The 27,069-nt window shown below is 59.8% G+C and overlaps 1 protein-coding gene across 10 annotated transcripts in view; it reads left to right on the top strand.

Annotated features, from left to right (window-relative positions):
- The window catches only part of DCTN1 (dynactin subunit 1), a 39,995-nt gene that overhangs the window by 5,919 nt on the left and 7,007 nt on the right, over nucleotides 1-27,069 (top strand). For 4 of the 10 annotated variants that reach the window (XM_015850176.2, XM_015850178.2, XM_015850172.2 and 1 more), the window contains 17 exons: nucleotides 2,478-2,726; nucleotides 4,727-4,805; nucleotides 6,617-6,648; nucleotides 8,884-8,904; nucleotides 14,711-14,728; nucleotides 17,542-17,562; nucleotides 19,385-19,573; nucleotides 20,685-20,723; nucleotides 21,560-21,757; nucleotides 22,556-22,760; nucleotides 23,054-23,132; nucleotides 23,652-23,811; nucleotides 24,105-24,209; nucleotides 25,610-25,801; nucleotides 26,086-26,202; nucleotides 26,327-26,479; nucleotides 26,894-27,054. In XM_015850176.2, coding sequence (XP_015705662.1) covers nucleotides 2,499-2,726; nucleotides 4,727-4,805; nucleotides 6,617-6,648; nucleotides 8,884-8,904; nucleotides 14,711-14,728; nucleotides 17,542-17,562; nucleotides 19,385-19,573; nucleotides 20,685-20,723; nucleotides 21,560-21,757; nucleotides 22,556-22,760; nucleotides 23,054-23,132; nucleotides 23,652-23,811; nucleotides 24,105-24,209; nucleotides 25,610-25,801; nucleotides 26,086-26,202; nucleotides 26,327-26,479; nucleotides 26,894-27,054 — 1,997 coding nt within the window. In that variant the 5' untranslated portion in view covers nucleotides 2,478-2,498. The remainder of the gene's footprint in view (nucleotides 1-2,477; nucleotides 2,727-4,726; nucleotides 4,806-6,616; nucleotides 6,649-8,883; nucleotides 8,905-14,710; nucleotides 14,729-17,541; nucleotides 17,563-19,384; nucleotides 19,574-20,684; nucleotides 20,724-21,559; nucleotides 21,758-22,555; nucleotides 22,761-23,053; nucleotides 23,133-23,651; nucleotides 23,812-24,104; nucleotides 24,210-25,609; nucleotides 25,802-26,085; nucleotides 26,203-26,326; nucleotides 26,480-26,893; nucleotides 27,055-27,069) is intronic. The other 6 variants (XM_015850173.2, XM_015850174.2, XM_015850175.2 and 3 more) reach the window with 6 other exon arrangements.

Here is a 27,069-nt window from a genome sequence, read left to right as displayed (position 1 = left end):
TGGGGTGCTGTGCTCCCTGCTGGGTGTGGGGTGCTGTGCTCCCTGCTGGGTGTGGGGTGCTGTGCTCCCTGCTGGGTATGGGGTGCTGTGCTCCCAGCTGGGTATGGGGTGCTGTGCTCCCAGCTGGGTGTGGGGTGCTGTGCTCCCTGCTGGGTGCAGCTCTGTTCCCTGGGGTCTCTGAGGTTGCAGCTGGGAATGGGCACCGTGGGGCCATCCATCCCTTGCCACATGCAGTGCTGTGCCCTGGCATTGCGGGGCTGAGTGCATGTGAGCAGTTATCTGTGCTCTGCTCCCTGTTCTGGCTGCCTTGGGTCGCCCCTTACTTGGAGGCCAATGGCACTTAACCCACATCTGTGCCTTTCATCACAGGAGTGCAGCCTCTGTGCTCAGCCGTGCCCACAGCTTCAGCTGTGTGCAGTGAGTGCTGCTTTGAGGCGCAGTCACTGTGCTGGCAGTATGGGGCCATGTCAGTGCTACAAACTTCTGCCTGGGGTGAGGGGGCAGAGCCCTGGGCTGCGCTGCATGCAGAGGGTGCAGCTCCTCCCGTGGGGGGGCTCAGAACCACCTGGACACTGTGGGCTGTAGGATCCAACCTGCCCCGCTCTGCTGGGTCAGCAATGCCGGGCAGCCCAGCGCTGCGGTTCTGTTTGGACAAAGCACACTCATCCCACGAGGGGAGTCCCTTGGAATTCCTTCTGGTTTTCAGGGGCTGCTAATGAGCCAGGCTGCTTTTGGTCTGTTTTCTCTTTTTCTTTTTTTTTTTTTTTTTTTTCTGAAGAAACCTGATTTGATAGATTTATAAAATCATTACACTTTTATGTTGGAGACTGCAAAGCCACAGCCTTGCTTTTGTTAGGTTTCATTGCATTGAGTTTTTCAACACTGATGCAATTATAGATGTGAGAAAGATGTTAACTTGCTTTGTTACTTCCTTGTCGTGGTGCATGCCCATGTGTGATTAATTGGCTGCTGTGTTAATTATAGCATCTCATGGCTCAGGTGAAGAACGAGCCGTGAAACTGATGGTGTCTGTGAGGCCAGGAAGGGAATGAGGACAGAACTTCTGCAGGAGGTGACTGGGGTGGAGCTGCAGATGGACTGGACTGTGGGGCAGGGGGCTGCGCTGTGCTGGGGGCGACCAGAGGAGCTGTGAGGGGGCTGCTGCCAGCACCACAGCTCTGAGTGAGCTCTGAGGATCAGAGAGATGTAGAACCAGGGCATGGCTGGGTTGGAAGGGACCTTAAGGATCAGAGAACCATAGAACTGGGGCATGGTTGGGTTGGAAGGGACCTTAAAGATCAGAGAACCATAGAACTGGGGCATGGTTGGGTTGGAAGGGACCTTAGAGATCAAAGAGCCATAGAACCAGGGCATGGTTGGGTTGGAAGGGACCTTAGAGATCAAAGAGCCATAGAACCAGGGCATGGTTGGGTTGGAAGGGACCCCCATCCCCACCCCTGCTGCGGGCTGGGTGCTCCCACAGCTCAGGGCCCATCCATGGCCTCGGGCACTGCAGGGGATGGGGCACCCACAGCTGTAGGCAGCACCAGGGCCTCACCATGAAGAATTTCCTCCTCTCATCTGCCCTGCAGCTCAGATTGTGGGGTGAGGTGGAAGAGCTGCCCTTCCCACTGTGCTGTGCCATGGAGCCTCATGTGCTCTGCTGTTTTTAAGGCAACTCTGCTGTTTTTAAGGCAGCCTCTCACGCTTTCCCTGCTTGGCAGAGGTGCTGCACCCCGTGAAGGAAAGTGCTGGAACCCCCAGCAGTGAATGTCTGGGAGGGAGAACTACCTGAGCTGGCAGTTTGTCTCAGACTACTCGTCAGATTAGCATAACGTTGTGCTTTGCTCTGGTAATGCAAATGATTTCGGCTACCTATGTGCACAGCTGCAGAGGGGAGCCCTGTGCTGAGTGCCTTTCAATAGCTGGGTTTGTGGAGGGGCAATTAGCATAGCAATTCGGCAATTAAAAGGTCCGGTTGGTGTAGCTCAATGGCAAAGTAGCCTTAATTCCATCTGCTTTCCTCAGGCAGGAGGCAGCATTGGGTTGAGGGTGAGAAGATGCCAGTGTGTGTCTGCTCCCTCCTTCCATAAACTGCACCCGATCTGTGAATGTGACACTGAGGGTCTCAAGTGCTGTGACTGAGCTGCTCACCCATCTCCTTACCCATGCTCTGACAGGATGCTCAGCATCATTGGTAACCTGGGTAATAAGGCACAGATTGCACCCATGTCTGCTGCCAAACTCATCTCTTGCCAAAGCTGTTCCACAGACCCCTAAAGCCTCTCTGAACAGGGGCTGTGTCCTGGTGTGCTGCTGTGTGCTGAGCAGCAGGCAGTGCTCCTGTCTGGGGCAGAAGGAATGACATCCCTCCACCTCCTGGCTCTGCTGGGGCAGCACCCTCAGCCCTCCTCCACCTGTTTCTCCCTGCTTCCACCACCCGTAGGTAACGTGCTGCTGTTTCCCTCTGTTTGCAGGCATCCAGCGCCGGCCCCAGGATGAGCACGGAGTCGAGCAGCAAACCCCTCAAGGTGGGCTCCAGAGTGGAGGTCATCGGGAAGGGGCACCGTGGGACCGTGGCCTACGTCGGGGCCACCCTGTTTGCCACGGGCAAGTGGGTCGGGGTCATCTTGGATGAAGCCAAGGGCAAGAATGATGGCACCGTGCAGGGCAGGAAATACTTCACCTGCGAGGAGAACCACGGCATCTTCGTGCGGCAGTCACAGGTACGTTTCATTGCATGAGTGCTCTGTGATGGGCTCTGCTTGCTGGGCTTGGGGTTGCCCGGACCGATAGAGGAACGTGGCTCTGCACCCACTGCTGGGGGAGGAAATGCTCGTCCTTTGCTCCCTGTGAGCACAGTGCTCAGAATGCAGAGTGCTTTGAGTTGGAAGTGACCATAAAGGCCAGCTGGTCCCACTCCCTGTGGTGAGGGGCACCCACAGCTCCATCCGTGCTCAGAGCCCCATCCCCTGCCCCTGGGGCTCTGCACCACCGCTGCCTCTCTGTGCAACCAGTGCCTCACTTAAATACTTTTTCCTTACACCCAGTCTGAATCTGTTCTAGTTTGAAGCCATTTCCCCCTGTCCTGTTGTACAGACCCTGCTCTGGAGTCTGTCCCCTCCTTTCTCACGACCTCTTCAGACACTGAAGGCTGCTCCCAGCTCTCCCTGGGGCCTTTTCCTCTGCAGCTGCACAGCCCCAGTTCCCAGCCTCTGTTTGCAGGGAGTTGTTCCATCCCTGGGATCATTTCTGTGGCCCTCCTCTGGACACACACCATCAGGTCTGTGTCTCCCCTGAACTGAGGACTCCACATATGGAGCAGTGCTCCAGGTGAGGTCTCACAGAGCAGAGCAGAGGGGCAGACCCCCTCCCTGTCCTGCTGGCCATGCTACTTTGGTTGCAGCCCTGGGCGCAGTTGGCTTTAGGGCTGTGAGGGCACACAGCTGCCTCGTGTCCAGCAGCCATCCACCAACAGCTCAGGTCCATCTCAGCAGGCCGTACTCTGTCCCTGCATCCCCAGTGTGCCCTGACAGCAGGGGCTGCCTTGACCCGGGTGCAGACCTTGCGCTTGGCTTTGCTGGTTCTCATGAGGTTCAATGCTCAGCCTCCAGGTCCCTCCGGTAGCATCCCATCCCTGGGGTGTGTCACTGCACATCAAGCTTGGCTCACCCACAGGCTGCTGAGGGTGCCTTCGGTCCCACTGTCAGTGTCATGATGAAGGTACTGAAGAGCACTGGTCCCAGCACTGACCCCTGAGGGGCAGCACTGTCACCCATCTCCATCTGTGCATTGAGCAATTGACTCTCTGAGAGTGATCTCAGTGCTGCAGAATACAAGCCTGCCTGCTGCACGCTGCCCCTGAGCTACCAGCAGGAAAGGTGTGGGCCCAGGGCAGGGTGCTCCCCTTTAACACTGCTCACCTTACAGTAAATGTAGCCCATGAGCTGGGTTGAGCTGCTGAGCTGTCGTTGTCCACACGCTGTGGGTCGGGGCTCTTCTCCATTCCAATATCTGCCAGCAGTGCAGCCCCACGAGGTGATGTTGCTCCTCAGTGCCGCGCTGGCAGCGCTCCTGGCACAATGCTGTGGCACAGCAGGGCTGTGGGAAGCCCTGGGAGCGGTGCCACCTCCCTCATCCTGCCACCTCCTGTAACACAGACACTGATGAAGCCTCACAACATTCCAAATTTCTGATGTACGACTCCAGAAATGCACTGCTGGGAGAATTCCCAGAGCTGCTCCTCAGCTCTGCTCTCATTGCTGGCCATGCAAACCTTTGCCTCATGATGTCGCTCAGCTGATGTGCCTGGGCCAGATGTGCACTCACAGCCGGGCTGTGGGGGAACCCTTTCCCTTTTCCCACTCTGGGTACTGTGGTTTCAGTGTGTCCAGCAGTGCTGTGACTGCTGTGCTGCCTGTGCCACCAGCTCCATCCTCTGTTTGGGATCACGCTGCTGGCACCGGGGCTCCTTCCCAAGCAATAAACCTCAGTTGGTGGGTTGTGGGTGGTTTATTCTTCCTTCCAGCTCGGATGTGTCTGTGCTTCCACCTTCACAGCAGAGCTGGCAGCTTTCATTGTGGACCCACGAAGCCCCTGCTGGCTGCCAGCGTTCCAGGACCTCAACTCAGACACAGACCTGCTCCTGAAGCGTGCAGCCTGCTGCAGCTCTGGGTGACGTGACCACGTGGGGTTTTGGCACTCACACTCCTTAACCCTTTTCCAGATCCAGGTTTTTGAAGATGGAGCTGACACGACGTCCCCAGAGACCCCGGAGTCGGCCGCGCTGAAGGTCCCCAAGCGAGGTGGGGTTCTGTGCCCAGGCGTGGGGTGGGGAGCTGTGTGTGCTGGGTTGGGCCGTTTGGGTGCGTGCCATTGAGCTTGCCTGCCCCTGCCAACCACTGCTGGAGCCTCAAGGGCCGTTCTCCCCTCTGGGCAGCTTTCCCTTCCTCTGAACCTCTGTTTTTGTTGAGCAGTTGTTTGGTGCTGTGTGTAGGGATCCCAGAAAAGAGCTCTGATGGTTTCCCATCCTGGACAGCTTGTGGGCAGTGCGTGCTGAGCTGAGGGGTTCTGTCTGTGGGTGTGTGTTGAACACACAGTGGTTCCAAGTGGGGTCACTTCCTTTGGTTTTTTTCCCCTCTCGTGGCTGCTGGAAACTGAACTTTCCCTTTTCTTGGCCAGTGAAGGCACCATTCAGCTGCATCACAGAGCCATTAGGGTTGGAGAAGCCCTCCAGGATCCCCACCCCACCGTGCCCACTGACCACATCCCGCAGTGCCACCTCTGGGGCTGCTCCCAGCTCAGTGTCCCCCCGCTCCCTGGGCAGCCCATGTCGGTGCTTCACCTCTTCACCTTCACCAAAAAGAAATTGTTCCAAATCTCCAACCCGACCCCCCCTGCAGAGCGTGAGGCTGTTATTGAACGTGCCCCGTGGCAGCAGGGGTTGGGGGTGGGTTGTGAATGGAAATAATCAGCACTTGTACAATCCATGCACTCTTTCAGATCTGACTCAGCAGGTGAAGGTGCAGTTTTTCTTGCTGCAATTTGGTACTGAGCACCCGGTACAAAGAGCCTGGGGGGCTTTTCCCCACTTCTCCTTAGGTCTGTTGGAATCTTCCTGGGGAGAGCTGCCAGCCTGGGGTTGCTGTCACTGCAGGCAGAGCCCGCTGCCCACTGCCCTCTCCCGCAGCCTCCTCCTCCCATCCTCACTCCCAGTGCATAAACCTGATGTGGATGGAGCTGTGCTGCTCTCAGCCCGCAGTGCTGTGGCACAGAGCGCTGGGCTGATGGGGACGGTGCCAGGCAGGGGGTGCTGCTGCTGACAGGAGATGCCATGGAAATAGCAGTGCTGCAGCTCTGCAGTACCTGTGCAGATTGCCTGGCCCTGCATGGAGCCCTGTGCCCACCGAGCGGCCGGACTGCAGCAGGGGATGGGACTGTGCCAGCCCCCTGCAGGGACCTGCATGGGAGCATCCCAGCAGCCTCTCCACGCTCGCATTGCGGCATGCACTGCACACAGCGGTGGTGCAGAGAGCAGAAAGTCTGAGTGCAGGGATGTGGCCTCCTGGGGGGCTGCAGGGCTACATTACAGCTGGGGGGGGGTGGCATCCTGTCATGTCAGCACCTGGGTTGGGTGGGGGTTAGTTAGCAAACATCGTCACTGCTCTTCAAACTGTGGGTTTGCTCAGTGGGATGTGGGGGTTGGCTCTGCTCAGCCCGGGATGTGCCAGCTGTGTGTGTGTGGATCTGGATGTGCAGGGCTGTCCTGGGGCAGAGCTGTGCTGCTGGATGTGGGGAGCACTCCCATGGGGCTCACCCTGCAGCCTGGTGGATGCTCTGCTGTGTGCTTCACACAGGGGCTGTGCTGCAGGACCTGGTGCTCCCTGAGCTGAGTTGGTGCTGTGGCTTTTCCCCCAGCTGGTATCTGCAGCTCCCATGGGGGTCCCTCCTCCTGCACACCTATGCCCCAACGCAGCCCCATCTCCTGCTTTATTTATGCAGAGCTCCGTGCTCTCTCTGCTCAGCCTGGCACAAACACACTGTGGGTTCTTTCTGTGCACAGCAACCAGCTCCTTTGGGCCAACGGTGACAGTTTTGTTTCTCTTTCCCTTTGCAGATTCCCTGGATGCCGCCAAAGGCAGCAAACTGGTGAGTGCTGACCCCGCACCGTGAGCTGCTGCAGGTCCACTCTGCTGGTTTTACTTCCATTACCATCCATCTCCCCTCTGAGCACTGCAGTCCCGGCAGGGGGAGCTCAGAGATGCACCCACACAAAACCTGGGAGGGCAGGGTTCCTCCAGCCTCATCTGGCCCTTTTCAGCTGAGTGCTCCCTAGTGGGAATCCCTGTGGCAAAGAGCACCCATTGAAACCCGGGGAGGTTTGAGGTGCCGAGAAAAGAGACGTTTTGGTTAATGACAAGAAACCCGTAAGGGGCAGAGGGGCAGATTCCCAGCACTGTCTGTGCTGCAGCCATTAGTCCAAGCTCAGCCAGCAGTGCAGCACACACACCCCGTGCGCTTTGTGCCTGTGCCCCTTACAGAACAGGGAGAACAAACAGCCACCCCTGCAGGAGGAGTGCTGCCCCTTGGAGGATCTGAAAGCAGCATTCTCTGCTGCGTGCATAGGGCTCACAGAGGAACCTGCATGTGCTTCTGAGCACAGGAATCCCAACGCTTGAGGCTCTGTTGTGGCTGCACTGCATCCATGGGTGATGTATCTCAGGGCAGTGGGTCCCCATCTTGTTGCTGACTGCTCGGAGCCCAATGGCTTCCAGGAGTGGGGGGTGGGAGAAACCCCTTCCTGCCTTCAGTGAGGGGTCGGGGCATTTCGTGGGGTGCTGAGCGCTGCTTGGCCTCCTGCTGCCTTGTCCTGTTGGGTCAGCATCTGCCACTGCAGCCTCTGCTGGTGGCCCCTTGTCCCCCGTGTTCCCCACCTGTAACATGGAGCATCTCATTCCCTGGCTTTAATTGTTCACCAGGGTTAACACACAGCTGGTGGAACAGGGGTGTGTGTGGCTCTGGGGGTCTGCACTGTGGGGCTGGGGCTGCTGTCCTGCTGCTTCTGACTGCTCCCTCACCTCCCTGAGGCTCTGAAGGTGAATTAGGGCTGGTGCTGTCACACTGCTCCTCCTGGAGCTGCTTGGTGCTGCTGCAGTGGGGATGATTTGGTGTTTATTCCCTGCAAAGCAGCCGCTCTGCCCTGATGGCCCTTCACACCCGGACTCCTGACAGCAGCTCCCTGGTTCCTGGTGCCTTGGGGTTGCATCCCCAGCCCTGCAGGTGCCCAGCCCAGGGCTCACACTGCACAGTGTGCCCACATCTGCACTCAACACACTGCCCTGCTCCCACCACCCCCCTGCAGCTGAGCTGTGTCTCAGTGCTGTGGGTCCTGGGGCGGCCTGAGTTTGTGCATCCCAATCTGGGAGGGACCCATAAGGACCGTCAGGTCCAACTCCTGGCTCCAGCAGCACTGCAGTCTGAGAGTGCTGTCCCAGCGCTTTGTGAGCTCTGGTGCTGGAGTCCCATTTCCTAAGAGAGTTCCTATAGGTGGGTGCAGTGCAGGAGCTCTGCAGCCTCAGGACTCAGGGACTCCTCTGCAGGAGGCTTCTCCCACACTGATGGTGCAGTGCATGGAGGCCACGCAAGCAGGGATGGCTTCCTGCTGGTATCTGGTTGTAGGCTTTGCTGGGGTGCAAAGGGTGGCTGGAAGGGCCACCAGGCTGAGTCTGAATGCAGAGCTCAGGGCTGCTTCAACCCCCTGCTCCTGGCTGAGGTGAAAGAGGTGGAGTTGCCTCCCTTCTGCTGGAAGAAACACGGCCCTGCTTTTCATTGTGGGCATCCCCAAATCCCCCTTTAGATGAAAAGGAGCAATTCTGTCCATTCTAATGAGAGGGCCTCCAGCTGTTCTGTGGGGAGGAGGGCACTCATTGCTGCCTGGGGAGAGTGTCGGTCCCTGCAGTGTGTGGGGTCTGGAGGGTGGGAATGCAGGTGGTGTGGGGGGTCTGTGTGGGCTGGGAGTGGGGCTGGGCTGCCGAGGACCCCCCCCCTGCTGGCACAGTGCTGGGGGCTGCTGCTGTGAGTTCCTAACAGCATGCCCTGACCCCAAGCTGCTGTGCCAGCCCAGTTTGGGAGCCAAGTCAGTGGCACCGGCGTGCACTGAGGGGTTGGGAGCACACTCCATTGCCTGCTTCCCTCTGTCAAGGCTCCGTACGTTGGTTTAAATCGGTCTGAATGCATTTCTCTTCCTGGTTGTACGTGGTCTTTCAGCCTGGTGGATGCACACCCAGCTCTACCGGTGGTGGTGGCTGAGCAGAGAGCTGTTCTTAGCGCCGCCATCCGACCCCGTGAGCTCTAACTCTCACGTTCTATTTCCTCCTCATGCAGCGTGGAGCCAAACCCAAAAAGGTGGTGCGTTTTTGACACTCTGTGTGTTCCATCCCAGCTGCATGCATCGCCGCGGGTGCATCCCAGCCCTCCCCCTCCATCTCCAGCTGCATGTCTGCTCATTGCATGCCCCCCAGCCCAGCGCCTCTCCCCACACAGGGCAGGTCAGTGTGGTGACCAGGCGTGCAGCCGCAGGGTGGCTGTGTGCCCTGCTGGGTTTGCACAGCGCTGCTCTGGGTGATACGTGATGATCTGTGGCTCCGTTCTGGTGGGGCTGGAGCTGCTGTGACGGGGCAGAAGGTGAGAGCTGGGCCAGGTGCCGTGCTGTGCTGACCCGGGGGGGGGTCACTGCTGTGTGTGGTGCTGCCCTGCTCCTGGCCCACCTGTGTGCAGTGCCCAGCACAGGACCTGCAGTACCGCTCATCAGCCATAACTGCATGGGGTGAGGGAGGGAAGGGTCATCCTACAAGGAGGGAGTGCTAATTCCATACCTGCTGCTTAGGGGTGGTTTGTTTGCCATGGAAGGAGGGAAGAGCCACCGCTCAGAGCTGGGCTTGGCACAGCCCGGTGCAAGCAATGGAATCATACCTGCGTGGTCCTCTGCCCGATAGCAGTGTCCGCTGCTCCTTTTGTGCTTCCAGCTGCTTCCATTCGGGTCTGGGGCAGGAGGGCATGGCAGGAATACTGTGTATTCATCCCCTGTGCCTGCAGTCTCAGTTCTTGCCGTGCTGGTTTACATGTTGTTTGTGCTCAGAGCTTCTCGTGCCTCCATCGTTGGGAAGAGCTGCTCCGTGTGGGTGCTTTGTTCCTTTACCTTCCAGCCCCCCATCTGCTGGGCTGTGGGGCAGTGGGGCTGCCTGCAGGTCGTGCTGCCATCTGCTCTCAGCTCTGTGCTCCTCTGTAGCAGCAGCAGTGTGCTGAGAGCTGTGCAGAGCCCGTCCTGCGGGCGCAGTGTGGAGGAAGGAGGGTGCAGGCAGGGCTCACACTGTCCCACGCTGCTCCTCCTTCCTCTGCTCCTCTTGGTGCTGCCCAGCTATGTGAGAATCGTGGCCTGCTTGGCATGGCCACAAGTAACCAACATTATTAGCAGGTAAATCCTCATTCATGAGATTGAGGTAGCTCTGTGCATGTTAAATATAGATTTAATCGCATTACAGGCTGCTACTTGCTGCCTTCCTGTGCCAGATGGTCCCTGTTCCCTGAGCCCCATCCCCTCTCCTTGCACCCCTTGCCTTTTGCTGCTGTCCTGGAGCCTCACTGTGGCACTCATTAGGAGCAGGTCTGACATACTGTGACACAGAAACTGTTTGGTGCTATCCGATGGGTTGGTGTTCCTGCTCCAGTGGCATCCCTGCTGCTTTCAGTGCTCCAGCTGGAACTGGATTTTAAGTGTTTTGTTTAGAGCACAAGGGATCCATAATGAGCACAGCTTCATCCCTCCCCTCCATCCCCTGGTCCTGTGTGACCCTCCCTTGTCCCCCCACTCAGTGCTGGGGCAGCAGATGGGCTCTGCAGCTCTGTGAGGGCACGGGGCCGTGCTTCCAGATGGCTGCTTTGAAACAAGGAGGGGGTCGGCTCAGGCCCTATTAATCTTTTAAAGGAAGGAGTAATCCGATTATCTCACAGAGCGTGCCTCCGTCTGGGCTGCCCACAGCACGTCCTGCAGAAGGCTCTGAGAGCAGGAGCAGAGTCACGGAGCTGTAGGGGCTGTGAGGGACCTCGGAGCTCCCCCAGTCCCACCCCCGCTCCGTTCCCCACAGCAGCTGCACACAAAGCATCCCGCAGGGTTTGGGTATCTCCAGGAAGGAGACCCCCTGCCCCCTGTGCTCTGCCCCCCTCACAGCCGGATGGAGCTCCCTGGGCTGCAGCCTGTGCCTGCTGCCTGTCCTGGCACTGGGCACCACCAAACAGAGCCCAGCCCCATCCCCCTGCCCTGCAGATCCCACCAGTGCTGCTCAGATCCCCTCAGCCTTCTCTCCTTGCACAGCCCCGGGGCTCTCAGCCTGTCCCCATCACGAGGTGCTCCAGGCCCCCAGCAGCTCCACGGGGCTCTCCCAGCAGCTCCCAGTCTGTTCTGAATGGGGAGCCCTGCACTGGATGCCGTGCTCCAGCTGTGGTCTCCCCATGGCAGAGCAGAGGGGCTGAGCAGCTCCCTGCCCTGCTGCCCACATTCTGTGCCTGCAGCCCATAGAGCCGTGGGCCTTCTGGGTTTCTCTATTGTTGGCTGCAGGGGGGGCACTGTGCAGCCTGCAGGTGCTGTGAGATGGGCTGAGTGTTCCCCTGCTGTCAGGCCGTGCTTGCTCCTGGCCTGAGATAAGATCCAGCAATCTGATTATCTCTGGTGGTGCTATGAGTCCCTGCTAAGCTGCACAGCTCCTCCATGAATCACTTCTCTCGGGCATCAGTGCGTGTCTTTAAAGGGCAGTTCGGAAGCATCTGATTTCAGTTGTGACACTGCATTTTCCTCTCTCCTCCTCCTACTCACAAGGCCGGCTCTGTGTTGGGTGTAGGGCAGATGTTGTGGGTTTGGGAAGCTGAGTGTGCCTTCGGAATGGGCTGGTTTGTGAGCAGCTCCTGCCTTCCCCTCTTACTGCAGTGTCCTGAACTCCCCGGCTCCTCCATCAGTGCAGGTGGCACTTTGCTCCCCATGCAGCTGTGGGGCGGTGGAGTGGGATGGGGTGAGGGTTTGTTGCCCGTCACAGCCCAACAGGAACAGGGCATGGGGAGCCCAAAGCTTTGGGTGCTGGTGGCCTGACCCCAAGAGCTGTTGGTGCACACCATGCCCTCAGCATCCCAAAGTGGTTTGGGATGGAAGGGGCCTTAAAGGCCACCTGGCTCCAACCTGCCCGCTGCAGCAGGGACACAGCACAGCCCACCATGTCTGCTGGGCTGACTGCCTGCCTGCACGGAGCCCCCCCTTAGCCCTGGTGTGCCATCAGCAGCTGGGATCAGGGCAGGTGAGCGGCTGGGGGTGCTGTCTGGGCTCTGGGTTCGTCACTGCTGGGCGAGACCCAGCCGGGCAGAGTGTGGATGTGGTTAAGGAGCTGAGTGCTGGGCAGAACCCAGCTTGGGGCTGAGCAGGTCCTGCACAGGGAGATCCCAGCCGTGGCTGAGCCCCGTGCGGTGCTGCCAGGCTGGGTGTGGGCAGATGGGAAGGCACTGCTGGGACTGGGGCTGGCTGGCCTGGCAGTGATAGCGAGCACCCAGGTGTGTGTGGGGGGAGCCCGTGGCTTCTGCCAGTTGGCAGCTTGGTGCCAGGGGCTGCAGCCATGTCTTGCTGGGTGGCTGTGTCTGGGAGGTGGGCCCAGCCGGGCTGCAGGCTGCCGTTCCCTTGGGGGTCACTCACTACAGGCTGCCATTGCACTTTGAACTGCAGAGAATTGTTATTGTTGGGAAGTGGTGAACTTCATCTAGGCTTATGTGAGTGACAGGACTGTGAGAAGTGGGCTGGCTTGGTGCGGGTGGCTCTCTGGGTAAATGCAATTCTGCTCTTAATGAACTTTGCAGGTGGGAGAGGTGATGTGTGACACTGTGAGTGCCACGGTCCCTTCCCAGCAGTGAGTGCCCCGAGCTCCTGCAGCACCTCCTCTGGGTTGGGTGCATTGCTGTGTGTGAGTGCTTTGGATGGAGGAGAGGAGAGGAGAGGAGAGGAGAGGAGAGAGCAGTGGTGCTGACTGCTGGTAGGGGAAGCATTGGGAGTGTCACAGCAAAGTGCCATGGCTTCTTTGCCCCGTTAACTCTCTCTCCCTCTCTTGATGTGGGATCCTTCTGGGATATCCGCATTTTCTCTGTGCTGTAACCCAGTGGCACAGTGCTTATCCTGTAGGAGAATCTCAGCTGCACCCTTCTGGGCTCTTGTCTGTCTGCCAGCTGAGTGATGCTGACATCTCTGGAAGGATTTCACTAGTTAAAAAAGCCCCACAAGAGCCCATCACAAATGAGCCAGCAAAAAAACCAACACAACAGGACCTGAAAGAGGAACTGAAGAGGAATTGAAGGCCTGGACCTGCCCTACTGGGCACCCACCGTGCACCCACCACATACCCACCCTGCCATGGGGGTGATGATCCCTATGGTCCCTCCCACCTGCTGATTCTGAGAACCAAATGGTCCCAAGTGGAGACCTGTCCCCATTCTCTATGGGGTGACGCACAGCAGTGCTGGCACCTGGGGAGCAGGGCAGCCCCAAGGGCAGTGCTGGATGGGGCTGGGGATGCTGCTGATGCTGCTGATGCTGCTGATGCTGACGTGAGCCCATCCCCGAGTGGCTCAGATGTGTAATGAGAGCCAGGCTCCATCCCTCGGGGCATCGATTGGGCCTTGTAAGCGGAGCTGGGTTTGCTGAGTGCTTTTAAGTTGCCCTGAGGGCTGGATGGAGTCACATTAAGATGAGGATGTGAGCTGATGAGCGGTGATTCAGCATTTGGCCGGGCAGAATGTAGTGCTGGTGTGTGGGGCTCCTTTGTTGGCCTCTGGAGTACTGGGAATGGTGGACCCGGGGCTGTTTGGGGCCAGCAGGGGGTGGGCAGCATTGTGAAAAATGGCCTGGAATTTTTGCAGAGGTCCTTAAAGGTCACAGAACCAGAGGATGGTTGGGTTGGAAGGGTCCTTAGAGAGCACAGAGCCGTAGGATGGTTGGGTTGGGGAGGTCTGTAAAGATCATAGAGCCATAGGATGGTTGGGTTGGTGGAGTCTTTAAAGATCATAGAACCATAGGATTTGGGTTGGGGAGGTCCTTAAAGATCATAGAGCCATAGGATGGTTGTGTTGGAAGGGTCCTTAAAGATCATAGAGCCGTAGGATGGTTGGGTTGGAAGGGTCCTTAAAGATCATAGAGCCATAGGATGGTTGGGTTGGAAGGGTCCTTAAAGATCATAGAGCCGTAGGATGGTTGGGTTTGGGAGGTCCTTAAAGATCATAGAGCCATAGGATGGTTGGGTTGGAAGGGTCCTTAAAGATCATAGAGCCGTAGGATGGTTGGGTTGGGGAGGTCTGTAAAGAGCATAGAGCTGTAGGATGGTTGGGTTGAAAGGGTCCTCAAAGATCATAGAGCCATAGGATGGTTGGGTTGGAAGGGTCCATAAAGATCATAGAGCCATAGGATGGTTGGATCGGGTAGGTCCTTAGAGAGCATAGAACTATTGGATGGTTGGGTTGAGGAGGTCTTTAAAAATCATAGAGCCATAGGATGGTTGAGTTGGAAGGGTCCTTAAAGATCATAGAGCCGTAGGGTGGTTGGGTTTGGGAGGTCCTTAAAGATCATAGAGCCATAGGCTGGCGGTGTCTTTAAGGATCATAGAACCATAGGATGGTTGGGTTTGGGATGGAAGGGTCAGCCCAGCCAGCCCCTACCCCTGGGGCTGTCATTTCCTCGCTCATCTCTCCCGTCCGACCCCATCCTCGGGGGTCCCATCCTCGGTCTCTGGGCGCTGGGCTCGAGGCTCTCTGGGCTCCCATAAATGGCCGGGTGTTGGTTTTAGGGACATCCTTAAAGAAGGGCTGGAATTGCGGCTCTCGGCGTTGTGTACCGCGGACAGAGCTCGTCTCCCCATCGTGGTGGGGGTGTCATGCCGGGCGTTGGGGGGCTCAGCATTGCGGGGGGCGCGTCGGGTCGGTCCGTCCGTGCGGCGGCTGCGGAGCATCGCGGGGCGGGGCGGGGCGGGGCGGCACCGCGCTGATGTCAGCCCGCGGGGAGCGGGGCGGGGAGCGGGGCGGCGGGCGCGGGGCTCCGGCTGCTGCGGGCGGCGAGCGCGGAGCGCGGCCATTTGCAGGCGGCGGGCGGGCGGTAACGGCTCCGTGTCCCTTCTCTCCCGCCGCCATGAGGCAGGCACCGGCCGCACGCAAGGTACAGCCGCGCCCTTCCCCGCATGCGGGGCGCGGGGATGCGGGGATGCGGGGGGGGGAGCGGGGCCGCAGCGCTGCGCACGTCGGGGCTGGGGGGGGGCGGCCGTGCCGAGCCGTGCTGAACCGAACCGTGTTGAACCGAACCGTGCTGAACCGAGCCGTGCTGTGCCGTGCTGTGCTGTGCTGTGCTGCGGGAGCTGCGCGCTGCTGCAGGGCGGGGGGACGGCGGCGCTTCCCGGCGCGGTGCTGCTCGGTGCCGCTCGGTGCTGTTCGGTGCCGTTCGGGGCTGTTCGGTGCCGCTCGGTGCTGCTCGGTGCTGCTCGGTGCCACTCGGTGCTGTTCGGTGCTGTTCGGTGCTGCTCGGTGCTGCTCAGTGCTGCCCGGTGCCACCCGGTGCCGCTCGGTGCTGCTTGGTGCCGCTCGGTGCTGTTCGATGCTGCTCGGTGCTGCTCGGTGCTGCTCGGTGCTGCCCTGCATGCTTATTTTTAGCACGGCCGGGATGTCACCGCAGGCGTTAAGGAGAAATCGGGAGGATTTTTTTTGGCCTGATATGAAGAAGTGGAAATAGAAATAACCGAAGGCCTCAGCTGCATCAGCAAGGAGACTTTGCAGCTTTCATGCACGGCATCACGGCAGCTGATGGTCACTGCTGGCTGTGGTACCTGAGCTCTGCCTGCCCTGCGCTGCCCTGCACCCCATAACCACCTCCAAAGTGGAGCTCCGTGGGCTCAGTAACTGCAATGCTGGGGGTGCAGCGATGTGGCTGCACTCAGCTCAGCCCTGCGCTGCCCCTGGCTCAGTCCTGGTTTTCCTCTTGCTGCTTTCCCTTCCTCTGCACACTGCTCGTGCATGGGGCATTCCAGCTGCTGGGAACCACTGTGATGGTGTGCACCCAGTGCACCCTATGTGACGTGGGGGGGCTGCAGAGCTGCAGGTGCCCATGGGGTGGTGGGTGCTCAGTTGTCCCTGTGCCCGGTGATGCTCGGGGCTGCACGCTGCCCAGCAGGGAACCCCTCGGGGTGCTGCAGAAGATCCCAGCTGTGACCCATAGAGCAGCACCAGAGCTGTGCCGGCCCGGTCCAACACAGCCTGGCAGCACAGCACCCTCCTGCACACTGTATGGTGACCCATGAGATGGCGACAGCTGCCGTGGGCTGGTGCACAGCGCGATGGGATCTGGGAGGCCGCGGTGTTTGCACCATGGAGCCGCGCTGCCGAGCAGAGCATCCCTTCGTGCCCTGCCTTGCGTGTGCCACCCGGGGGCACTTCCTTGCGTGGAACAGGAGAGCTGCACCAGCTGACCGTGATGGCTGGGAGGGAGGAGCCAGGATGGCAGCGCAGCCACCGCTCTGCGAGGTGCTCACAGGCCGCAGATGGTGAACTGCTGCTTCCCTCCCCACGGAGCAGCACCCGGCGCTGGCAGATGGGCTCTTCACAGTGGCAAAGCAGTGCACGAACCGCAGCCTCCTTCCACGCTGCAGCCGGCCGTGCTGAGAGAGGAGGCATAAAACCAGGACTCCATCGTTCCACATGGCCGCCCTCCGAAGAGCAGCACCCAGCTGTGTCCCTGCTTTGCACCAGGGGAGCTACGGGAGCAGAGGGCTTTCAGCTGGAGGGCACTTGCAGAGACTGCCTGACCCCTGCAATGAGCAGGAACAGCCAGAGCCCATCCTGGAGCCGGGCTGTGTGCAGGGATGGGGCTGAAGTTGGCACCACTGAGTCCCCAAGGAGGGATTTCATCGTCCCTCTGTGTGGTCTGTGTGCAGCAGGCTGTAGGTAACGGCTCTGTAGGTAACAGCTCTGTAGGTAACGGCTCTGTAGGTAACAGCTCTGTAGGTAACAGCTCTGTAGGTAACAGCTCAGTATGTAGCAGGACTTCCAGAAGAAGCCAAAGTGCCCCAGCAGAGCTCGTGCTGCAGCTCCTGAAGCAGTGCTGTGTACTGGAGGTGTTCAGCTCTCCTCCCAGCTGTCTTTGCAGAGCAGATGTTGATGTAGATGCGCATCTTCCCCTCTGTGCTGCTCAGTGCAGCCTGTCAGAGAATGGTCTGAGTGAGAAGGGAGAGGAGTGAGGTTCAGGCTCAGCAAAGCGCAGTGAGCAGCTGGTGCTGTGAGCAGTTCCTGCTGCTGGTCGGGTCGTGTTGGTGCTGCAGGGCTGCATCTCCCCAGAGTGGGGCCATCCCGCTGCTGACCCCAGCCCCGTTGTGCCCTGGGGTGGCTGCAGGGATCCCCTGGGCTGTGTGACGTCCCACGGGCGCAGTGGGCTCTGTGTGGGGTTTGTTTGTGTCTGGAAATGAGAAGGAAGCACGGAGATGTTTGGGAAGAGGCTGCAGGAGATGAGATCCCTGCAAGAGAGCCTGGAGCTGCAGCATCCCAGGGCAGCGGGTCGGTGATGCTCCGGCTCCATCAGCAGCAAAGGGGTGGTGGGAGAGAGGAGAAAACCAACCTGGATGAGAACAAACAGCCTCACACCTGGACATCCCTAAGAAAAGATGGAGCTAAATGAAACGCGCTTCCCAGCATCAGGGCCTGCTGAGCCCTGCACGGCAGCTCCCACAGCGCCGGCCGGGGGGCAGTGGCTGTGTGTTATGGGGGTTTGGGCAGCTCGGGGGCTGCAGCATCGTGCTGTGTGTGTTGGGGCAGCGCGGCCACCATCACCGTCACCTGCCTGGCTGCAGCGAGCACTAATCGCTGCCGTCTCTTTTGTTTCCTTTCCCTGCTCTCTGCTGCTGTGCCGCTGTGCCGCTGTACCTCTGCTCCTGTCTTTCCCTGTCTGAATGTCTCTCCTCCTCTGCCTTCTGCTCCGTGTCCCTGCAGACCACCGCCCGGCGGCCCAAGGTGAGCACAGCGGCGGCGGTCGCGTCCATCACCTCGTTGGGTGCTGCGTTGTGTCCCAGCGCTGCCTGGCACCCAAAGGGGCCTCACCAGGTCCACACACTCCTCTCAAGTGTGTCTGAGTCGTGGGCCGACCTGCTGGGGCAAAGCGTGCGGGGGGTGACAGCCCTCACTGTCACTGCTGCTGTGAGCACAGGGCTGGGAGCAGGGCGGGCTGTCGGGCAGGGCTGTGTCAGCCCAGCGCGGCCTCTCGTGCTTCGTGCCCCACCATGGAGTGAGTGCCCTGCAGAGCGCAGCAGGTGGTTGGCTGAGCGCAGATGGGGTGGTAAATCCCCGAGGAGCTCATTAACGGCTGGTTAGGGCTTGTGAATGGAAATGGCTTCATCCCTTCGTTGGAGATGTCCCTACAGGGATGGCTTCACCCCCCACTGCTGGGTCTGAGAGTCACAACATCGGTCAGGCTGGGAAAGACCTCACGGAGCCCACCCCACCGCACTGTGCTCACTGCCCGTGTCCCCACATGCCACATCTCTGTTGTTCTGGGGATGGGGACTCCCAGCCCCCCCAGCACAGTGTGAGCCTGTCACCCCTCATTGCTGTTCCCTGGGAGCTCACAACCTCCTTCCAGGGCTCTGCAGAGCACAGTGAGGCTCCCTGGGCCTCCTCCAGCCGGAGCCATCCCAGCTCCCTCAGCTGCTGCCCATAAGCCTTGTGCTCCAGCCCTGCACATCTTGCAGCCCTTTGGCAGCTTTATTGCCCCCACCAGAGCACGCTGCAGTTTGGTGCTGCCCGGCAGCAGTGACAGCCCGTCCCCATCGCTGCCCGCTCTGCCGTGAGCCCCTCAGCAGTGAAGGCACCGCGGCCATACCATACCCTGTGCCCCCAGGGCTGCTGCTCCGTGCCGCAGCGGAGGGCTCTGCCCAAGGAGCAGAGCAGCAGCAGCAACAGGAGCTCCCTTGTTGGGGCGGTGCGTTCCTCAGAGCTGATGTGTGCAGCTCGATGCCATGGAGACTGCTCTGTGCCAGTGTCAGCTCTGCCACCGGGAGGGGATGGCTGTGCTGCGCATGGAGCTGCTGCTCTCACCCAGCACCGCTGCGCTGCACTGGGGTGGTGGGCAGCACAGACCCAGCAGGTGGGGTGGGCAGCGGGTGCAGCAGTGCAGTGCCACACATCCAGCTCTGTGTGCATTGAGAGGCTGCAGTGCTCCATGCAGCCAATGTCTGGGGTGAATGGAGTCGGGAGATGAGGCTGCACAGCTCCGGGGCCGTGGGCTGACTGCGCAGCGCCGGGTCCTGCAGTGCTGGTTGGTGGTGCTGTGTAGTGGCACCGAGGAAGCGGTGCTCCTTTGCTGCAGTTCCATCCTGCACCCCTGCCTCCCTTTGGGCTCCAGCTGCTGCTCTGCCCTTCTGTTGCTCTGTTCCCCATAAGTTCCCTGCTCCACCCCCAGACTGGAGCTGCAGGGCTGGGGTGCACACAGGGATGTGCAGGTCTGTTCCGTGGCTGTGGGAGGGGAGGTGGCACAGCGCTGCTCCGCTGTCCCCACGGCTGGGGGCTGCACTGCTGTGTCCCCACACCCAGCACGGGGCTGCTGCACACCCACAGCTGCAGTTGGGTCTGTAAAGCTGTGCCAGGAGCACCATGAAGTACCTGGGATGTGGCCCCGGGTGGACTGAGCCCGGAGCACCGCTCGCTCCTCCTTCACTCTGTGCTTCCTCTGTGCTGTTGTCACAGCTGTGGTTGGTTCTGGGGGACAAGGGCTGGGTGTCGTGTGGCCCTGGTGTCACTTACCCACACACTCACTGATGCTCTGCTCTTTGCTTCACAGCCCACCCGGACCCCCACCTCCGCCCCCTCCAGCGGCACCGCGGGGCCCTCGGGGTCGGCCTCGGCCTCAGGTGGGGAGATGAGCAGCAGTGAGCCCAGCACGCCCGCACAGACACCGCTGGTGGCCCCCGTCATCCCGTCCCCATCACTGACCTCACCGGTGGCGCCCATGGTCCCCTCACCCACCAAGGTAAGTGGGGCTCCACGTGTGCAGGGTGCCCACCATGCAGGGGGAGGGGAGCCATGTCCTCAGTGCTGGAGCTGGGGAGAACCCTGCAGAGCGTGGCAGGGTCCCATCATCCCCCCCTGGGTGTTTCTAACACTGGTATCGGCGTAGTTCTTCCATTTCTGTTCTGTAAAATTGCATTGCTTCTGTCCTGCTTCCTATTAGTTAAAATGAGAGCTGGAGGAAGATGTAGGGCACCAGTGAGAGGAATTCATGGTAAGAGAGGACACAGAGCCCACACTGAGGCTGGGAGCCTGGGAGGGGCTGCAGGGAGCAACAATGGTGGGAGGTGAGGAAACCCCATTGCCCTGTGCTGGTGGAAGTGAGGAGATCCCATTGCCCTGTGTTATTGGGGGTGAGGAGATCCCATTGCTAAGTGCTGGTGGAGATGAGGAGATCCCATTGCCCAGTGCTATTGGGGGTGAGGAAACCCCATTGCCCTGTGATGGTGGAGGTGAGGAGATCCCATTGCCCAGTGCTGCTGTGCAGGCTTATGGCAAGCCAGCAGTGCTGCCTGCTTGGTGGTGTTTGCCCAGAGGTGAGCAAGCAGAGCAGAATGCTGCTCCTGTCCTGTTTGACACACAGGGTGTCTTCTTGCAGGGTGTCTTCCCTTTAAGCCTGGTCCCAGGGCTGCCATAAAGCCGTGATGCTGGGATGAGGTGTGAGTGCTGCAGGGCTGTGGTGGGGAGCACAGGACACTGTGTGGGGCTGCCCAGGCTGCAGCCAGGGCCGGGGGCTGTAAAAGCCCAGGGCAGGGGGTGCATGGCAGTGTCATACTGAGCTGTGTGATACCCACAGAATGCAAAGCAGGCGGGTCTGGGGTTTTCTTTCCATGATGCAAACACTGAGCTTTGCTCCCAGGCTCTGCTGTGGTTGCACAGCACAAACTGGCAGCCCCAGGGGAGGGGATCTCATGGCGTTGTGCTACAGTGGGCACAGAGGGGCTGTGGGACGCTGTCTCTGGGGCAGCCCCATCCCTTTGAGCCCAGCAGAGCTCTCTCAGCCCACGCCTGGTGCTGCAGCGTGCAGCGTGCTCAGGCTGTGGGGCGTAACCTGCAGCTTTTTCTGCCTGCAGAGCAGCCCAGCAGTGGGGCAAAGTGTGCGGGAGGACCAGGTGACTGCTGCCCATGGCTGTGCTGTGCTGTGTGCATGGGGGGCTGCGGGGGTCACTGCTGTGTGGGCCTCGTGTGGCTGGGGGTACGTGGGGCAGCGCACTGCTGGGCTGCTGTGTGCGTCCTGCTCACAGCACAGCCCTGGGGCACAGTGCTGGGGCAGGCCGTGTGCCCTCCCACGAGAGCATCAGCATCGTCCCCAGCAGTGCTGTGTGCTGAAGGCAGTGCTGGTTTCACCACGAAGCCCCAGCAGCAGCACAGCCCTGAGCTGCCTGGAACAGCAGGGGCAGATCCAGGGGGCAGTGGGGGCACAGGACCCCGGGCGCTGGGCATGGAGCCCCAGGGAGCCCTGCTGGACGTGGGGCCGCCTGCCTGGGCATGGGATGGGGTTGGGACTGGGACACACTGGGGCTGGAAGGTGCCCAGGGGACAGGCTCCCACTGGTGTGAGCACAGCTGTTGTGCCCTGCTCGTGTGTGTGCGTGTGTGTGTGTGCTCACATTGCACACTAACAACTTAAAGCCCTGGTTGCTGTGAGTCTGCAGTGCTGCACAGCTGGTTGTGTTAAAACCTTTCTGTGGGATCTGGTTCTGGTTGTGATGTTTCCTGCATGCCGTAACCCCACTGCCACCTCGGGGGGGGGTTGGACACCAAAGGGTGGCAGATGGGGCTGTGGGTGCAGTTCTCCAAGAGCTGCCCCCATAGCGATACTGGGAAGCTTGGAGGCTGGGGGTGTTTTGGGGTGGTTCTGAGCTTTTGCTCTCAGGGCTGAGTGTCTGTGGAGCCCAGCCCTGTGAATGCTGCTGCTCCTCTTGGTCATTCCTGGTTTGATGCTGTAGGAGGAAGAAAATCTGCGTTCCCAAGTCAGGGACCTGGAGGAAAAGCTGGAGACCCTGAAGATCAAACGCAATGAAGACAAAGCCAAGCTTAAAGAGCTGGAGAAGTACAAGATCCAACTGGAGCAGGTGCAGGAGTGGAAGAGCAAGATGCAGGAGCAGCAGGCAGACCTGCAGAAACGGCTAAAGGAGGCCAAGAAGGTGAGTGTGCAGCTCGCGTGGGGCTCCCCAGCCTTTGTGAAGGCACACGCTGAAGCAGAGATGGGGTTTCAATGGGAGGAGAACTTTCCCTGCCAAACACAAAGGTGTGCTGCCCCAGTGTCCGCTCCTCTCTCTGGGGGCATCCCGGGGGCTCCTGATGTTACAATCACAGCATGCTTGGGTTGGAAGGGACCTCACAGCCCCCAGCCTCAGCTCTGCCGTGAGCTGGATGCCCCACCAGCTCAGGCCACCCAGGTCCCATCTGTGGCCTTGGGCACCTCCAGGGACGGGGCACCACAGCTCTGGGCTGCTGGAGGGGGTGTGAATAGGGGAGAGGTTCCCAGGAGAGGAGAACCAACCCTGATCAGTTTCCATTCATTAGAACCACAGGATGATGGGGTCATTGCCCAGAGAGGTGGTGGGTGAGAGACCCCAAGGCCAGGGGACGGGGCTCTGAGCACCTGTTGGAGCTGTGGGTGTCCCTGTTCATTGCGGGGGAGTGGGACCAGATGGCCTTTGAAGGGCCCTTCCAACTCAGACCATTCAGTGGTTCTATAGAATGATGGAATGGTTGGGTCGGAGGGAACCTTAAAGACCACCCAGACCAGCCCCCACAGCAGAGGATCCCCAGGACCCCACCCAGCCCGGCCTTGGGCACCTCCAGCTGGGGCTTGAGCCCCCTTTGGGAGAGCCAGGAGAGCCGGAGCTGCTCAGGGCTCATGCTTTGTGGCAGGGCTCTCCACTGCTGGCTTTGCACTTTGGGGCACAGCGTTTTTACCCACGTGTGTTTGACCCCAGGAAGCCAAAGATGCTCTGGAAGCCAAGGAGCGCTACATGGAGGAGATGGCTGACACGGCCGACGCCATTGAGATGGCAACCCTGGACAAGGAGATGGCGGAGGAGCGGGCAGAGTCTCTGCAGCAGGAGGTGGACTCCCTGAAGGAGAAGGTGGAATACCTCACCATGGACCTGGAGATCCTGAAGCATGAGATCGAAGAGAAAGGTGGGTGAGGAGCTCTGGGCTGCTTCATCCTTGGGGAGAGCCCTCAGCTAATTGGGAATAGTGGCCATCACTCTGCTGACCCCCTGGGGAAGGGTGGTGCAGTGCCAGAGGCCTCATTCAGTGCCCGTCCCCATGCTGAGGACAGTGGTCCCACCCCAGAAGGGCCCTCAGTGTTTGCCCTCACTGTGACCAAGCTGCCCTGTGCCTGGGGTTTGCTCTTAGCAGTGGGGAGCTGGAGCTGTTGGTACCTGGTGTGTCCGTGTGAGCAGAATGATGCTTCCTTTGTGCTGCAGGCTCGGATGGAGCAGCATCCAGTTACCAGGTCAAGCAGCTGGAGGAGCAAAATGCGAGGCTGAAGGAAGCTCTTGTGAGGTAGGAGAGCGCCTGCGCTCCCCAGGATGGGAGTTGTCCCTCCTGGTCTCTGTGCACTGATCAGGATCCCTCTGGATCAGTGGACGTGGCAGCTGCTGGCTGCCCTGGGGCTGCCTGGGCTCTGGTGCTCCATAAACCTGCAGCAGAGAGAGGAGAATTCCTCCTTTCTGGAGTGACGTTTGTTGCTGTTGAGTCCCCTGGGGACGGCTCGTGTCCCTGCAGGAGGTGGCTGCCCGCACTGTGCTGCCACTGCATGGGGCTGAGAGCGGCTCATGCTAGAGACACGTGGCTCTGTGTGCCTTATGGAGCCCAGCAGTGGTGCTGTGAGTGCTTCCAGCCGAGCTTTGGAAGTCCCTTTAGTGCCCAGCTGCACACACAGGTCTGGGGGGCTCACAGCTGCACGGTGCCAGCACTGCAGGCGGCTCAAAGCCCCCCGGGGAGCAGCGTGCTGCAAGGAAACAGCCCCACTGCGCTGCCTGGGCTGCTGCTGGGCTGCTGCTCAGCCTCGGTCTCCTGCAGGATGAGGGACCTCTCTGCGTCAGAGAAGCAGGAACACGTGAAGCTCCAGAAGCAAATGGAGAAGAAAAACACGGAGCTGGAATCGCTGCGACAGCAGAGGGAGAAACTGCAGGAGGAGGTGAAGCTGGCAGAGAAAACGGTCGATGAGCTGAAGGAGCAGGTGAGTGTTGGGGGGGATGGCCGGGGTGCTGAGCAGCACTGTGGGGCTTAGCAATAGATGTGGGGCTTAGCAGTAGATGTGGGGCACTGAGCGGTAGATGAGGGGCACTGAGCAGTAGATGTGGGGCACTGAGCTGTGGGTGTGGGGCACCTCTTTGCAGGGAGCGCTTCCTATGGTCACTGTTGGACACTTGGTGACACTGTGGGGCTGCCTGGTGCCGGGGTGGCCGTGCAGCAGTCGGGCCCCCAGCAGCCCCGTCCTGCAGCAGGGCTGTGACGTGGTGCTGCTTCCAGGTGGACGCTGCTTTGGGTGCTGAAGAGATGGTGGAGACTCTGACAGAGAGAAACCTTGACCTGGAGGAGAAGGTCCGGGAGCTGCGCGAGACCGTTGGGGACCTGGTAGGTGGGGGCACCAGGTGGGACCGGGTGGGTTGGGAGCTGCTGTGTGCTGCACAGTGCTGGTGCTGTGGCACATCGGTGCCTTTGGGGTCGTGGTGTTCACCCCACACTGCAGCATAACCACGTCCTGCACTGCGCCCTCATTGTGGCCTTCCAGTACTTGGAGGGGGCGTATAAACAGGAGAGGGAATGGCTGTTTGTGAGGGTGGGCAGTGATAGGACAAGGGGGAATGGTTTTAAACTGAGACAGGGGAGGTTTAGGTTGGATCTTAGCAGGAAGTTCTTCCCCCAGAGGGTGGTGATGCACTGGCACAGGTTGCCCAAGGAGGCTGTGGGTGCCCCATCCCTGCAGGCATCCAAGGCCAGGCTGGATGTGGCTCTGGGCAGCCTGGGCTGCTGGTTGGTGACCCTGCACACAGCAGGGGGTTGGAGCTGGGTGAGCACTGTGGGCCTGTGCAACTCAGGCTGTTCTAGGATTCTATGGGTCCCTATGGGTCTCTATGGAGATCTCTGTGTCCCTGTGGGGGATCCATGGGTCCCTATGGGTTCCTAGGAGGGATCTATGCATCCCTATGGGTCTCTATAGGAATCTGTGGGGATCTATGGGTCCGTATGGGTTCCTATGGAGGATCTGTGTGTCCCTATGTGGTTTCATGGGGGTCTGTGTGTCCACTATGGTGTGTCTCTATGGGTTTCTATAGGGAATGTATGTGCTGCTATGTATCTCTAGGGGGATCTTTGTGTCCCTATGGGAGATCTATGGGTTCATATGAGGGATCTGTGGGTCCCTATGGGATCTCTGTGGATCTCTGTGGGGATCTATGTGTCTCTATGTGTCTCTATGGGGATCTGTGTGTCCCCATGGGGTATCTGTGTCCCTATGGATTCCTATAGGGGATCTATGCGCCCCTATGTGTCTCTGGGGATCTGAGTGTCCCTACGGGGGATCTATGGGTCCCTATAAATTCATATGGGGGATCTGTGGATCTGTATGGGGTCTCTGTGGATCTCTGTGGGGATCTGTGGATCCCTATGGGATCTCTGTGGATCTCTGTGGGGATCTATGTGTCTCTAGGGAGATCTGTGTGTCCCCATGGGGTATCTATATGTCCCTATGGGTTCCTATAGGGAATATATGCACCCCTATGTGTCTCTGGGGATTTGTGTGTCCCTACAGGGGATCTATGCGTCCCTGTGGGTTCATATGGGGGATCTGTGGATCTGTATGGGGTCTCTGTGGATCTCTGTGGGGATCTGTGGGTCCCTATGTATCTCTGTGGATCTCTATGGGGATCTGTGGGTCGCTCTGTGTCTCTTGGTGTCCCTGCACACAGCAGGGGCCTGGATCGAGGTGATCGCGGGCCGTTCAGTGATTCTGAGCCCCTGGGTCCCCTCTGCAGGAAGCCATGAACGAGATGAACGACGAGCTGCAGGAAAACGCCCGCGAGACGGAGCTGGAGCTGCGGGAGCAGCTGGACATGGCGACAGCGCGGGTGCGTGAGGCGGAGAAGCGCGTGGAGGCCGCCCAGGAGACCGTGGCCGACTACCAGCAGACCATCAAGAAGTACCGGGAGCTGACGGCGCACCTGCAGGTACAGCTGGAGCAGGACCTGGAGGAGCTGACAGTCATCCGGTACAGCCCTCAGCTCTCCTTGGCCTTGCTGGTGGCTCAGAGATGGGTGATGAGCACATGGGGGTTCATCGGCCTACGCACAGCTCAGCATCAGCCCTGCTCCTCTTCCTCACGTCCATCCAGCGCTGGGCACGCTGCACAATGTGCCCAAGAGGGGGCAGCGCTGGGGCTGCTGTGGGTGTGCGGAGGTCGGGGGCTGCGGGTCTCCCCCTCTGTCTGACTGTTACTCCCCTCCACGCTCAGGACGTGAACCGGGAGCTCATGAGTCAGCAAGAAGCGTCCGCAGAGAAGCAGCAGCAGCCTCCCCCCGAGATGTTCGACTTCAAGATCAAGTTTGCAGAGACAAAGGCCCACGCGAAGGTAGGGCAGGAGGAGCGCTGTGTGCCGCCATGCACAGCATCCATAGGGTGTTTTCTGCCACGTGCCACAGCTCCTGCTGCTGGGTCGGACGGCACTGAGCAGCCCCGGGGCTGTGTTGCTGCAGGCCATCGAGATGGAGCTGCGCCAGATGGAGGTGCAACAGGCCAACAGGCACGTCTCCCTGCTCACCTCCTTCATGCCTGACAGCTTCTTGCGCCACGGCGGGGACCACGACTGTGTCCTGGTGCTGCTGCTCATCCCACGGCTCATCTGCAAGGTGGGGTCCCCAGGGCTGCGCTGGGGCCGCTCTCCAACCTCTGCACTGTGATTTCAGCCTCTGCTTGCCATGATTTCTTTCTGTCCTGGGAGGGCTGGGGGTTTGGAACTTTCAGCATTGCCAAGGAGGAAGAGGAGGAGGAGGAGGAGGAGGAGGAGGAGGAGGAGGAGGAGAGGGGGAGGGAGGTGGAGCAGAGGTCCCTGCCCCGGCAGCTTATCCTGTCCATTTGGGCAGTGCCAGCAGGGGTGGGGTGGGGGCTCACGGCTGTCCCTTGTTGCCCCTTTGCACTCAGAAATCCTTCCCAGGAATGAATGGTGCTTTTAGGGGGCGGAGGTGCAGGGGATCCATCCTGTACCCGTCAGGGCAGCTTAGGGTGGGCACTGAGGCCTCTGAATCTTCCCCCCTTCCCTGCAGGCGGAACTGATCAGCAAACAGGCGCAGGAGAAGTTTGAGCTGAACGAGAACTGTGCAGCACGTGCAGGGCTGCGGGGAGCAGCGGGAGAGCAGCTGAGCTTTGCAGCAGGGCTGGTGTACTCACTGAGCCTGCTGCAGGCCACGCTGCACAAATACGAGCAGTGAGTACACGGCCC

The sequence above is a fragment of the Coturnix japonica genome (genome assembly GCF_001577835.2).
Source record: "Coturnix japonica isolate 7356 chromosome 4 unlocalized genomic scaffold, Coturnix japonica 2.1 chr4random350, whole genome shotgun sequence".
Lineage (NCBI taxonomy): Eukaryota > Metazoa > Chordata > Aves > Galliformes > Phasianidae > Coturnix > Coturnix japonica.
Note: the sequence above shows the minus strand (reverse complement) of the source record. Positions and strands in the feature narration are given on the sequence as shown.